This window comes from Microcaecilia unicolor, chromosome 4 (assembly GCF_901765095.1).
Source record: "Microcaecilia unicolor chromosome 4, aMicUni1.1, whole genome shotgun sequence".
Taxonomy (NCBI): Eukaryota; Metazoa; Chordata; class Amphibia; order Gymnophiona; family Siphonopidae; genus Microcaecilia; species Microcaecilia unicolor.
The window spans coordinates 351,201,630-351,215,310 of record NC_044034.1 but is presented as its reverse complement, the minus strand read 5'-3'; the positions used below and the strand labels follow the sequence as shown (position 1 = coordinate 351,215,310).

Sequence of the window (13,681 nt, the reverse complement as noted above, 5' to 3'; positions counted from 1 at the left end):
TTGCATTCTGCAGAGGGAAATAAGTATTTGATCCCCCACCAACCAGTAAGAGATCTGGCCCCTACAGACCAGGTAGATGCTCCAAATCAACTCGTTACCTGCATGACAGACAGCTGTCGGCAATGGTCACCTGTATGAAAGACACCTGTCCACAGACTCAGTGAATCAGTCAGACTCTAACCTCTACAAAATGGCCAAGAGCAAGGAGCTGTCTAAGGATGTCAGGGACAAGATCATACACCTGCACAAGGCTGGAATGGGCTACAAAACCATCAGTAAGACGCTGGGCGAGAAGGAGACAACTGTTGGTGCCATAGTAAGAAAATGGAAGAAGTACAAAATGACTGTCAATCGACAAAGATCTGGGGCTCCACGCAAAATCTCACCTCGTGGGGTATCCTTGATCATGAGGAAGGTTAGAAATCAGCCTACAACTACAAGGGGGGAACTTGTCAATGATCTCAAGGCAGCTGGGACCACTGTCACCACGAAAACCATTGGTAACACATTACGACATAACGGATTGCAATCCTGCAGTGCCCGCAAGGTCCCCCTGCTCCGGAAGGCACATGTGACGGCCCGTCTGAAGTTTGCCAGTGAACACCTGGATGATGCCGAGAGTGATTGGAAGAAGGTGCTGTGGTCAGATGAGACAAAAATTGAGCTCTTTGGCATGAACTCAACTCGCCGTGTTTGGAGGAAGAGAAATGCTGCCTATGACCCAAAGAACACCGTCCCCACTGTCAAGCATGGAGGTGGAAATGTTATGTTTTGGGGGTGTTTCTCTGCTAAGGGCACAGGACTACTTCACCACATCAATGGGAGAATGGATGGGGCCATGTACCGTACAATTCTGAGTGACAACCTCCTTCCCTCCGCCAGGGCCTTAAAAATGGGTCGTGGCTGGGTCTTCCAGCACGACAATGACCCAAAACATACAGCCAAGGCAACAAAGGAGTGGCTCAGGAAGAAGCACATTAGGGTCATGGAGTGGCCTAGCCAGTCACCAGACCTTAATCCCATTGAAAACTTATGGAGGGAGCTGAAGCTGCGAGTTGCCAAGCGACAGCCCAGAACTCTTAATGATTTAGAGATGATCTGCAAAGAGGAGTGGACCAAAATTCCTCCTGACATGTGTGCAAACCTCATCATCAACTACAGAAGACGTCTGACCGCTGTGCTTGCCAACAAGGGTTTTGCCACCAAGTATTAGGTCTTGTTTGCCAGAGGGATTAAATACTTATTTCCCTCTGCAGAATGCAAATAAATTCATATACTTTCCACAATGTGATTTTCCGGATTTAATTTGTGATGTGCTATCTCTCACTGTTACCAATAACCTACCCTTCAATTATGGGCTGCTCATGTCTTTGTCAGTGGGCAAACTTACAAAATCAGCAAGGGATCAAATACTTATTTCCACCACTGTAAACAGAAAATTATCTCAAATTCAGGAGAAAATTTAAAACTTATCTCTTCCCAAAAGAAACAAAATGACCGGCCCCATGCCTTTCTTCTACTGATAGATCTACACGTCCACGCTTCTTACAGTTCTTCCTTCCAGGGGCGTAGCTACTGGTGGGCCTGGGTGGGCCCAGGCCCACCCAATTTCAGCTCTGGCCCGCCCACTCCCATTGCTTCCATTGCCGGCCACTGCTGCTTTTCCTGTTGAGCAGCAGGGCCGGCGCCACAAAAAGAAGAAGCGCTCAGCTGACTGAGCTGAGCGCCGCCGCCAACGTTAACAACGAGAAAAAATGTAAATTAAAAAAAAGCGCGGCATCGTAGGCAGCCTCGAAGCATTGGCTGCAGGCTCCTCCCGTCTCTTACGTCACTGCCCCTGGAGCGAAGCAGGGGCAGTGACGTAAGAGATAGGAGGAGCCTGCAGAGCCAGCAGCCAATGCTTCGAGGCTGCCTGCGGTGCCGCGCTTTTTTTTTTTTTTAAACATTTTTTCTCGTCTTTAGCGTTGGTGGCGGCGCTCAGCTCAATCAGCTGAGCGCTTCTTCTTTTTGTAGCTGGGGCTGGCGGGTCTGAATCGGGTGGGCCTGAATCGAGAGAGGGAAAACAGATGGCAGGATGGGGGACTGGGGAGAGAAAGAGGGAAAACGGAAGGATGGGGAGAGAAAGAGGGAAAACGGAAGGATGGGGGGAGAAAGAGGGAACACAGAAGGATGGGGAGAGAAAGAGGGAACACGGAAGGATGGGGAGAGAAAGAGGGAAAACGGAAGGATGGCAGAGAAAGAGGGAAAACGGAAGGATGGCAGAGAGAGGGAAAACGGGTGGAAGGATGGCAGTGAAAGAGGGAAAACGGATGGATAGGGAGAGAGACACTGGATGGAAGGATGGGGAGAGAAAGAGGGGAGATGGTTGAAAGGATGCAGTGAGAAAGGGGAGAGACTGGAAGGATATGGAGAGAGAAGGGACACTGAACAGAAAAGGGTAGAGAGACACTGGTTAGAAGGAGGGAGAGAGAGACATTAGATGGAAGGATCAGGAGAGAGGGTAGATGGGTGGAAGGATGGGGAGAGAAAGAGGGAAGACGCTGGATGGAAGGGTAGGGAGAAAGAGGTGACACTGGATGGAAGGATGCAGAAAGAAAGAGGGGAGACTACTGGAAGGATGGGGAGAGAGAGGGGAGACTGGAAGGATGGGGAGAGAAAGAAGAGAGCTGCTGGATGGAAAAGGAAAGTAGTGAAAGACTGGAGAATAAGAGGAAGGGGCATGGGGAGAATAAGGGTGAGAAAAAGATGAAAAGCCATAAGTAGATGAAGGAAATTAAAGAATGGATAGTAAGAATGAATTAAATCTGGACACAGAGAGAGAGGCAGAAAAATATTGAAGAAAGCAAAGAAAAAGGAGAGAAAAATGACAAATGGCCAGGAAACCCTGGCAGAAGAGTTAAGCGAAAACGAAGGAAAGCAGAATCTAGAGACTGGGAGCGACACAATGAGAAAAAGTAAATGGCCATACAAGAAAGGTAAAGAAAATAATTGTATTTTTAATTTAGGATAAAGTAATATGGTGTTAATAAAGTTTCAGAGACCAATGCTTCCTTCCTTAGGTCAGGAGAGGATACCTTAACAGCATTATACTGACCTGAGGCAGGAGGTTTTGGCCTCTGAAAGCTCACTGAAAAGGATGTTAGGCTATTAAATAAATTGTCTGAAATCTGATGCACTGAAAAGCAGCATTTTACACTGTGTGACAAATGTATCTGAGTGTGACTACATTTTGCTGGGGGAGGGGGGTAGAGAGAAAATTTTGTGCCCACCCACTTTGGGTTCAGGCCCACCCAGAATTGGCAGTCTGGCTATGCCACTGCTTCCTTCTCCTCTTGCATATCTCTCTCATGTGACTCTTCTTTTGTAAACTGCACTGAACCCTGTCCAGGGGATATTAGTGGTATATAAATTATAATTTGATTTTATATTGAGGCAGATGATGATATATTGAAGATACTTACCTGTAGCGGGTATTCTCCGAGGACAGCAGGCCATATATTCTCACATGTGAGTGATGTGTCCCATGTCACCTGGTTTGGAGCTTGAAAAAAGCTTTGTATATCTTTAAGGGCATGTGCAGCAGTTCCACTGCACAAGTGCCTTCCTGCCCACCACGAAAGCGCGGGACCTCCAGTACAATAAAATAGCATAGAGACGATTTCAAGGGGAGGTGTGAGGGTATGTGAGAATATATGACCTGCTGTACTCAGAGAATACTTTCTATAGGTAAGTTTCTTCGCTTTCTCTGAGGACAAACAGGCCAATAATTCTCACATGTGGGAATCCCTAGCTACCAGGTTCACTGAAAAATGATCAATTGAACCTTGTAATGATGAGGTCAAAACCTGAAACTATATACAAACTATATGAGAATGCAGCCTTGAAAAGAACAAATTGGGGGGGGGGGGGGGGCGTAGAGTTGGATTCTAGACCTCAAACAAATTCTGGAGCACTTTCTGTCCAAATCGACTGTTGCGTCGGGTATCCTGCTCAAGGCAGTAGTGAGATATGAGTGTGTGGACAGAAGACCACGTTGCAGCCTTGCAAATTTCTTCAATGGAGGCTGACCTCAAGTGGGCTACCTATGCCACCATGGCTCTGACATTGTGAGCCATGACGTGCCTTCAAAGGTCAGCCCAGCCTGGGCATAAGTGAAAGAAATGCAATCTACTAGCCAATTGGAGATTGTGCATTTCCTGATGACGACCTCCATCCTGTTTTGGTCAAAAGAACAAAAAGCTGGAAGGACTGTATGTGGAGCCTAATCCGCTTGACATATTTGTAGCCCCCCCATAGTATATTTTAGCCATTTTGTTAGCAAACTGCATGTTTCATGCTGTTTGAGGATATTTTGAGTTTGCTACTTGTGTATTTTTTATCTAATTTTATCACACATTTAGTCTATTTTTCAAAATATAAATCATTGTTGCACATAAATAGAACTTCTACTTATCTATCCACATCCAAATCAGTTCAAGTAAAAGGCCAATTCTCACATGCAGCCCAAGATGTACAATGCACTCTTGCCAGGATGAGCAAGGGAAAGAATATTGGCAAGACAATGGGAAGTGTGACACAGGCAACTTAAGGTGCATGCAGAGTACCACTGTTTTGTGATGAAACTTCGTATAAGGTGCATCCACTACTATTATAGAATATTGAGGGAGCACAGACAGGTTCTGGAGGGTCATCTTAAAGATTTGTTTAATAAATCCTTGGAGACTGGGGAGGTTCTGTGGGATTGGAGAACAGCGGATGTGGTCCCTCTTCACAAAAGTGGTGATAGGGAAGAAGCTGGAAACCACAGGCCGGTAAGCCTCACTTCGGTTTTTGGCAAAGTAATGGAGGTGATGCTGAAGGAAAGGATAGTGAATTTCCTGTAATCCAATAATTTGCAAGAACCGAGACAACATGTTTTTACCAAAGGTAAATCATGCCAATCGAATCTCATTGAATTCTTTGACTGGGTGACCAGGGAATTGAATCAAGGACATGCGATAGATGTAATCTACTTAGATTTCAGCAAAGCCTTTGACACGGTTCCTCACAGGAAGCTCTTGAATAAACTTGACAGGCTGAAGATAGGACGCAGCGTGGTGAACTGGATTAGGAACTGGTTGATGGACAGACGCCAGAGGGTGGTAGTTAATGGAATTCGCTCGGGTGAGGGAAAGATGAGTAACGGAGTGCCTCAGGGGCCGATTCTGTTCAATATATTTGTGAGCGACATTGCAGCAGGGTTAGAAGGTAAAGTTTGCCTTTTTGCTGATGATACCAAGATTTGTAACAGAATGGACACCCCAGAGGGAGTGAAAAACATGAAAAAGGAACTGCAGAAGCTAGAAGAATGGTCTAATGTTTGGCAATTAAAATTCAATGCGAAGAAATGCAAAGTGATGCACTTAGGGAGTAGAAATCCATGGGAGACGTATGTTTTAGGTGGTGAGTTTCTGATATCTACAGGCAGGGAGAAGGATCTTGGGGTGATAGTATCTGAGGATCTGAAGGCGACGAAACAGTGTGACAAGGTGGTGGCTGTAGCCAGAAGGATGCTATGCTGTATAGAGAGAGGTGTGACCAGCAGAAGAAAGGAGGTATTGATGCCCCTGTACAAGTCATTGGTGAGGCCTCAATTGGAATATTGTGTTCAGTTTTGGAGGCCGTATCTTGCTAAGGATGTAAAAAGAATTGAAGCAGTGCAAAGAAAAGCTACAGAAGTGATAAGGGATTTGCGTTACAAGACATATAAGGAGAGACTTGCTGACCAGAACATGTATACCCTGGAAGAAAGAAGAAACGGGTGATATACAGACATTCAAATATTTGAAAGGTATTAATCCACTAACAAATCTTTTCTGGAGATGGGAAGGTGGTAGAACTAGAGGACATGAAATGAGGTTGAAGGGGGGCAGACTCGAAGAAAAATGTCAGGAAGTATTTTTTCACGGAGAGAGTGGTAGATACTTGGAATGCCCTCCCGCGGGAGGTGGTGGATCTGAAAATGGTAACGGAATTCAAAAATGCGTGGGATAAACATAAAGGAATCCTGTTCAGAAGGAATGGATCCTCAGAAGCTTAGTGGTGATTGAGTGGCAGCACCGGTGGTTGAGAGGTGGGGCAAATGCCGGGCAGACTTCTACGGTCTATGCCCCGAAAATGGCAAGGATAAATCAAGGTCAGGTATACATATAAAGTAGCACATATGAGTTTATCTTGTTGGGCAGACTGGATGGATCGTACAGGTCTTTATCTGCTGTCATCTGTGTTACTATGTATTAGACCAGCTGCAGCGCTTAAAGCCACTGGGAACCTTCAATGACATGGGAGGAAAAGCATCCGCGGCTAAATCAAAAGACTCTATGGTGTTGACAAAAGGGGCAGAGCACCAGAAAAAAATATAGGGAGAAGCTCAGCTGGAGATCAGGCCTAAGTGTGACCTGCCAAGCACAGTAAAAATAAAGTAAAATTAAAAAGAGGACAAAAAGAAACTAAAACCACAAGGGTAAGGGAAAACAACAACCCCAAAATAAAACAAGGCAAAAAATAAAGGAGCAGAGATGGGATGGCACAAAACAAGCACTCAGAAAACTACTCTCGAACCGAGTTGTGAGGAGTGATGAAAATGGCGTCATCTCATCGTGTGAAAAAGAGAACTGGAGGGTCCCGCGCTCTCTCAACAAGCGGGAAGGCAGTCGCGCATGCATGTTGGGAGCGCTGTGTGCTTTTAAAGCAATACAAAGCTTTTTTTCAAGCTTGGAACCAGGTGACACAGGACACGTCACCCACATGTGAGAATTATTGGCCTGTTTGTCCTCGAAGAGCTGGGAATTTCTTTAAGAAAATTGACACATTTGGTCAGACTGGTGCTTTTTGAGCTTTGAGGCAGTGGTTCCCCATCCTGGTCCTGGAGGCACCCCAGCCAGTCAGATTTTCAGTATATCCACAATGAATATTCATGAGATAGATTTGCATGCAGTGGAGGCAGTGCATGCAAGTCTTTCTCATAAATATTCATTGCAGCATAGTGGGCAAAAATACCTTCTTGTATAATAACTTCATCTGAAAGAGACCATACAGCTCACCTAGTGTGTCAACACTGCCAAGGACGCATCACTGTTACCAGTCACAGCGTACAACCTACCCACAAGGTTTCTTCATATCCAGTACACAATTTTTTGCTTTTCTCCTTTATACTGTGCCATGTTTTGTAGAAAAGAATACAAGATCTTGACTTAGTTGCCTCCATGACCAGGTTTGGGAACCACTGCTTTTTGAGGCCTTGTTTATTTAACATTTTGTAATCCCCACATGTTAGCGATTTTGTTAGCAAACTGCATATTTCATGCTTTTTGATAAAATTAGAGCACATATATCTCTCTCCTTGACTTTAATGACAGTGTTGAACTGTTATGATGGGTTCTAAAAAATATTTTTGATATTGAGCATTTTTGTTTATTGATTTTATTTGTGAAAATACAAGTGGAGGAGTGGCCTAGTGGTTAGGGTAGTGGACTTTGGTCCTGGGGAACTGAGGAAGTGAGTTCAATTCCCAGCACAGGCAGCTCCTTGTGACTCTGGGCAAGTCACTTAACCCTCCATTGCCCGCCGCATTGAGCCTGCCATGAGTGGGAAAGCGCGGGGTACAAATGTAACAAAAAAATAATAAGTTATGTAATCGATTTTCTTAATAGTATTTCTCAAAGATAACATTTTACATAATTTTCTTTAAGCTCAAATAATCTTTTAACAAATTACTTTGGATTTCCTTTAGGGCTATCTTACATTAATGTAGTAATGTCATAAGAGAATACATATATGAAATGCACAGAAGATGTTTATATTATAGAGGCCAGAAACAAAAAAAAGTATGATGTGCCAAAATGCTGTGTGTACATATGCTTTGTCCACACATTTTGTAAAATACAGAAGTGTATCAGAACTCCTCCCTAGCTTTCCTCAAACCTCCCCTTGAATGCCTATGAGCAGATCATACAAAAGCAAGTGCAATCTTGTGGTGCCACCTACTTTATAAAATTGAATGAAAGAATGTATAGAGCTAGTTACAGGAATTAAAATATGCTTTGTATGTAGAAAATACTTTATGGAGGTAACTCCTAAATGTCTAAAAGGATAGATCAGTATTAAGCTGTTTTTCTAGTCAAGGGATAAATCTCAATTTGTTCTTTAGATCTAGGACTCTTTTCCACCAAAACGTTGGTAGAAGCAAACACTGAACATATAGTGGAAGTGAGGACACAATTATTACAACCAGCGGATGAAAACTGGGACCCAACTGGAACAAAGAAAATCTGGTGTTGTGAAAGTAGTAAATCACTTACTACAATTGCTAAATATGCACAATACCAGGCTGCCTCATTCCAGGAGTCATTGCGGGTTAGTATTTCTTTTTGTATTATCCTCTACTATTTTTTTTATTATACATATGTTGAAGCTGATGCTTGGCCATAATAAATAACATCTTAAGAATGTAGTTTCATGCATGTTTATCATTTCAAGTCACATTATTAACAAAGGAGCATGTGGCCAGAGAGCATGTATTAAGAATCTGAGATCTTAATAGACCTTGGAAGTCCACTTTGACATGTAAGAATGATTGTGTCTCCCCATCTTCTTCTTCCACTTTCCAGCAACTGTTTTCTTGAAAAATACATAAAATGAGTGCAGCCTTCTGATGCCTTGTAGGGATCTTCCATTTGCCGCAATGCTAAGCTAATCCTATCTAATTCTCAACATTTATAAACCGCTTTATCTCAAGTACATCCAAAGCAGCTTACAGAATATACAATAGATTTAACCAAGATCTTACAAACATATGGTAAAATATTGCAACTGAAAAAAATAGAACACTTTCAAGGCAAGTACTTTTGAAATAAATAAGTTTTCAAATACTTTGTAAACAAATAAGCTTGTTGGTTTATGGCTAATGGTAAGTTATTCCAAATTTGAACTCCCTGAAAGAACCTTCATTATTTCAAGGGAAAAATACTACTAAGGTAATGATTTGTTTTATTCATAAACTTTTCTGATCTGTGTTGTAGAACCTCTGTCTTTTTCATGATTCAGTTACCTCACTATAACAGTGAAAGAAGATATTTACTAAATATAGCATAATTGCCTAACAGCTATCTCTGTGTTAACATGAAAAAAGGAAAGTAGTGTGAATGTAGTAAGTCCTGCAGCATTATGGGGAAAAAATACCTTCTTGTATAAGAAATACATCTGAAAAAGACCATACAGCCCACCTAGTGTGTCAACACTGCCAAGCATGCATCACTGTTACCAGCCACAGTGTACAACCTACCCACAAGGTTTCTTCATATCCAGTACACAATTTTTTGCTTTTCTCCTTTATACTCTTCCATCTTGGGTAGAAAAGAATGACTTAGTTGCCTCCAAGGCATATAGTTTCCATGTCTCTCTTTTTTTTAATTAGAATTTTTAAAATTCGATTCTAAAAACACGCATCACATAATTCAAGTGGCTGGGCATGCAGTTCTCTTTCACACACACGCACACACGACTTTGGTCTCTGCCCTCGGCTCCTCAAAATGTAAATACCTGAGCTAGTTGGGATGCCAAGCCCTCCCAGCTGAAGATCTCCTGCCTGAGCCACATCTGCAGCAGCGCTTGTTCACCAGACACGCTTCACCACTAATACCGGCTGTCCTGCTCATGTTCAATTGAACCTGCTGAGCATGCGCAAGAGAGCAGGCATTGGCGGCGAAGCACGCCTCCTGAATAAATGCTGCTGCAGGCGGGACTCTGGCAGGAGAGGTCTTCGGCTGGCAGGGCTTGGCATCCCTGCCAGCAAGTAAAGCAGAGGGATCCTGAGCTGAAAGTGAGGGGTGTAGGCCCCTGAGGGCCTCCCTCCCACCCCACCCCCAATATGGCTATGCCACTGATTCAAATAATTACCAATAAGGAAACATAAAAGGTGAACAACAACATTAAATCCACAGAATAAACAAGGAAATCACAGAATACCAAGATTCTTCCAGACTACTAATAATTTATTAAGGACCTATCATACACCCCCCACCCCCTTGCCTATATAGGTAATAGTAGTTAATATATGATCAGACGTAAACTTTAAGAAATGGGAGGGGGCAAACATATGTTACCCTGATAAGTGATAAGACGCCTACAGGGGAACTTTAGAAAAAAAGGTCCCACCCAAAGCAAGCACCTTGGCTTTTAAGGCCAAAAATACTTTTCTAGGCAATTTATGCTCCTGCTGGAAATCTGCTCGATTGTGGAGCACAGAATTTGTGCAGAATTCAACATTTTTGCGCAGAATGTGTGCTCCAGCTGACCTCCCCAGCCCACGGTTAAGGTTTGCGTGGCTTCCCTGAGCCTTTGTCCTGCTGCTGCTGCTGCAGAGCCTTGTTCCCCCTGTTGCCACTCCACCCCTGAGCCTTGGTCCCACTGTGTCCCACCCCCCCTCCCAAGCTTACCTGAGTATGCCCTGGTGGTCTAGAGGCCTTGTCGGGAATAGGAGAGAACCTCTCTTTCCTGCCCGCTGCTTCTTCTCAGGGCTGGTGCCACCGCTTTTTCAAAATGGCCACCTTCAAGCGGTAATCTTGTGAAACTGTTGCAGGACATCTCGGCGGCCATTTGGAAAAAGCAGCGTTACCGGCCCAGAGCAGCGGCAGTGGGTAGGACAGAGTGGGGTTCTTTCCTGCCCTGAAGAGGTATTCCCATGAAACTCCTCTTCACAGGTGCGTGTAGAGGCAGTTGAAAAAAAATGTGGGTGCAGGGAGGAAGGGAGCTGTAAAAAAAGAAAAAAAAAAGTGGATGCAATGTTTGGGGGACTGTAAAAAAAAAAAAAAAATAGGCTGGCTGCTTTGGGGGGGAGAGGGCTGTAAAAAAAAGTGGAAGGGGCTGTAAAAAAAAAGTGGATTCTATGTGTGGACGGGTAGATGGAGGGCTATAAAAAAGGTGGATGCTACGTGTGTGTGGATAGAGGGAGGGAGACTGTAGAAAAAAAAGTGGATGCTATGTGGGTGCAGGAAGGGGGGCTAGGAAAATATAGATATCTGTACTGGGAGGGGGACTATAATACTGGTTAAATTATGACTAATAAACTTGTAGTATTTGCAAATGTTTTGTGCAGAATTTTGATTTTTTTTTTTTTTTGCACAGAATTCTGGAAGGAGTAAATATAGTGGTGTAAGCCACATCAGGGAATATTTGTATACCCTGACCACAAAACAGAGTTCTATTTTTAAAGTAAACTTTTAAGACTAATATCAGACTTATTAAGAAAATTAGCCAGAAAGGTTTCCTTATATGGTATGGAAACTCCGCCAGTGCATCTCAGATTGGTGCAGGGGATGGGTGATAGTTGAATTGCAGATTGGAGGAAAGATGTCAGATTGCGTAAAGGACAGGGGTTGGGAGTGGGAGAGAGCAGAAGAGATGTTTGGAGACAGAAGGCACTGCAGTGTGATTCATTTTTTTAAATTGCGATTAATGTATTAATCACAACGTTAACGACAATTAAAATGCAGCCCTATAAAAAAACAGAATTTTAAAAACAGGCTATAAAACAATAGACATCAGCATGGCCAAGAAGGGATGTGAAACATAACACAATAATAAAAACAAAACAAAAAAACCAAATTTAGATGGCATGAAGAAAATTGTCAAACAAAAACGGATACTCTTAAGGAAAGGGCTGAGGAAGAAAAGGGGACAGTTTAAATATAGGCTGGGAAGCAATGCACCACAATTTCAGTGGAAAATTGTTCCAAAATTAAGGAGTACAACAGCAGAGGACTGTTTCACAGGCAACAACAAACCACACATGAGTCAAAGATGGAATCACCAGATGATTTGCGGTAGACGATCTCGAAGAACAACTTGGGTGGTACGGGATCAGGAGACAGGACAAACTAGGAGGCCATCAGTATTAGGCTGGATGAGTCAGCAACAATATCTTATAAGACATCCTAAAACAAACCGGGAGCTAGCACTGTCCATGCAACAATGGAGATACATGATCATATTTTTTAGCATTATATAAGAGCTTCACAGCTGTATTCTGGACCAGCTGTAGCTGATGAATTTGACCAAAAGGAAGCCTGACCAGAAGTGTGTTGCAGTAATCAAGTTTAAAACCAGAGCATGAATAATTGTACACATTGCTGCCTTATAGCGATAAGGGTGAAGATGTTGGTTGATAGGGCAGAAGCACTTTAGGACCTGCAAGAACCTAGACAGGCTGGAAGTCCATATCACCCAAATAAAAACATCTGAAGGCACACAGGACTTCAGTCATTCAGGAAAGCCAGGTCTGCCTTCTTAAGGAAATTTGAAGAGCACTTAGGGTTAAAGGCATGGCTGTGGTGAATTAGAAGAGAGCACCAGGTTCAGTTTTTCTTGGCGTCTGGTTGTTTGGCTCAACGTCATAAAGAGAGCCAACAAAGCACCTAGTGACACTGAAAGGTCCTAAAATACCTGACAAGAGCCAACACAACAAGCAGTGATTCAGTGGCCAGCAATACAGCAGAACAAAAGATCATGATATCAGCACAGGCAGTTGCAGGGAAGGCAGAGATAGGTGGCAGCAACAGAAGAGAGGCAATGGGAAAGGAGGATTTAAAAAAAATAACTTTTTCTATGTGGGGCTATTGTTACCAATTGAAGGCTAGACAGCTGGCTACACAGGCAGTGACAGGTGGCATCAGCTAGAGTGGCACTAACTGCAGTGGACCATGAGAGCAAGCAGAGAGAGGCAAATACTACTACTACTACTAATAACATATGAATAGCTCTACCAGGCGTATGCAGCGCTGAACATAAGACACACAGAGACAGTCCCTGCTCAGAGAGCTTACAATCTAGGTAAAAACAGACAAGACATTTATGGGCAAGGGAATTACTGGTAAAGAGGAACAGGAGAGAAGGAGGGCAAATGAGTAGGGTTAGGAGCCAAAGACAGTAGTGAAAAGGTGGGTTTTCAGCATAGATTTAAAAACAGGTAGAGGTGGAGCTAGACGTATGGGCTCAGGAAGTCGGTTCCAGGCATAAGGTGCCGCAAGAAAAAAGAATGAAGTCTAGAGTTAGCGGTGGAGGAGAAGGGGGACGATAAGAGAGATTTGTTCAGAGAGCAGAGTTCACAGGGAGGAATGTAGGGAGAAATGAGAGATAGTGAGGGGTTATAGAGTGGATGCATTTAAAGGTCAGCAAGAGGAGTTTGAACTGAATATGGAAGCAGTCAGGGAGCCAGTGAAGTGACTTGAGGAGTGGGCTAGTGTGGGCATAACGATTCTGGCGGAAAATAAGTCGGGCTGCAGAATTCTGGACAGACTGGAGAGGAGAGAGATGGCTGAGCGCAAGACCAGTGAGAAGTAAATTGCAATAGTCTAAGCGAGAAGTAACAAGGGTGTGGATAAGGGCTCTGGTGGCGTGTTCAGAAAGGAAGGGGCGAATTTTGCTAATGTTGTAGATAAAGAAGCGACAGGTTTTGGCCATTTGTTGAATATGGGCAGAGAAGGAGAGAGAGGAATCAAAGATGACTCCAAGGTTACGATCCGAGGAGACAGGGAGGATATGAGAGCCATTGTCGGAGATAGAGAATAGGGGAAGAGGGGAGAAGGGTTTAGGGAGAAAAATGAGAAGTTTGGTTTTAGACATGTTTAATTTAAGATGGCGTTGA

At 43.5% G+C, this 13,681-nt stretch overlaps 1 protein-coding gene across 3 annotated transcripts in view; it reads left to right on the top strand.

Moving 5' to 3' along the window:
* Nucleotides 1-13,681, top strand: part of KDM6A (lysine demethylase 6A) — a 606,821-nt gene that overhangs the window by 465,841 nt on the left and 127,299 nt on the right. For all 3 annotated transcript variants that reach the window (XM_030202242.1, XM_030202240.1, XM_030202241.1), the window contains one exon: nt 8,189-8,394. In XM_030202242.1, coding sequence (XP_030058102.1) covers nt 8,189-8,394 — 206 coding nt within the window. The remainder of the gene's footprint in view (nt 1-8,188; nt 8,395-13,681) is intronic.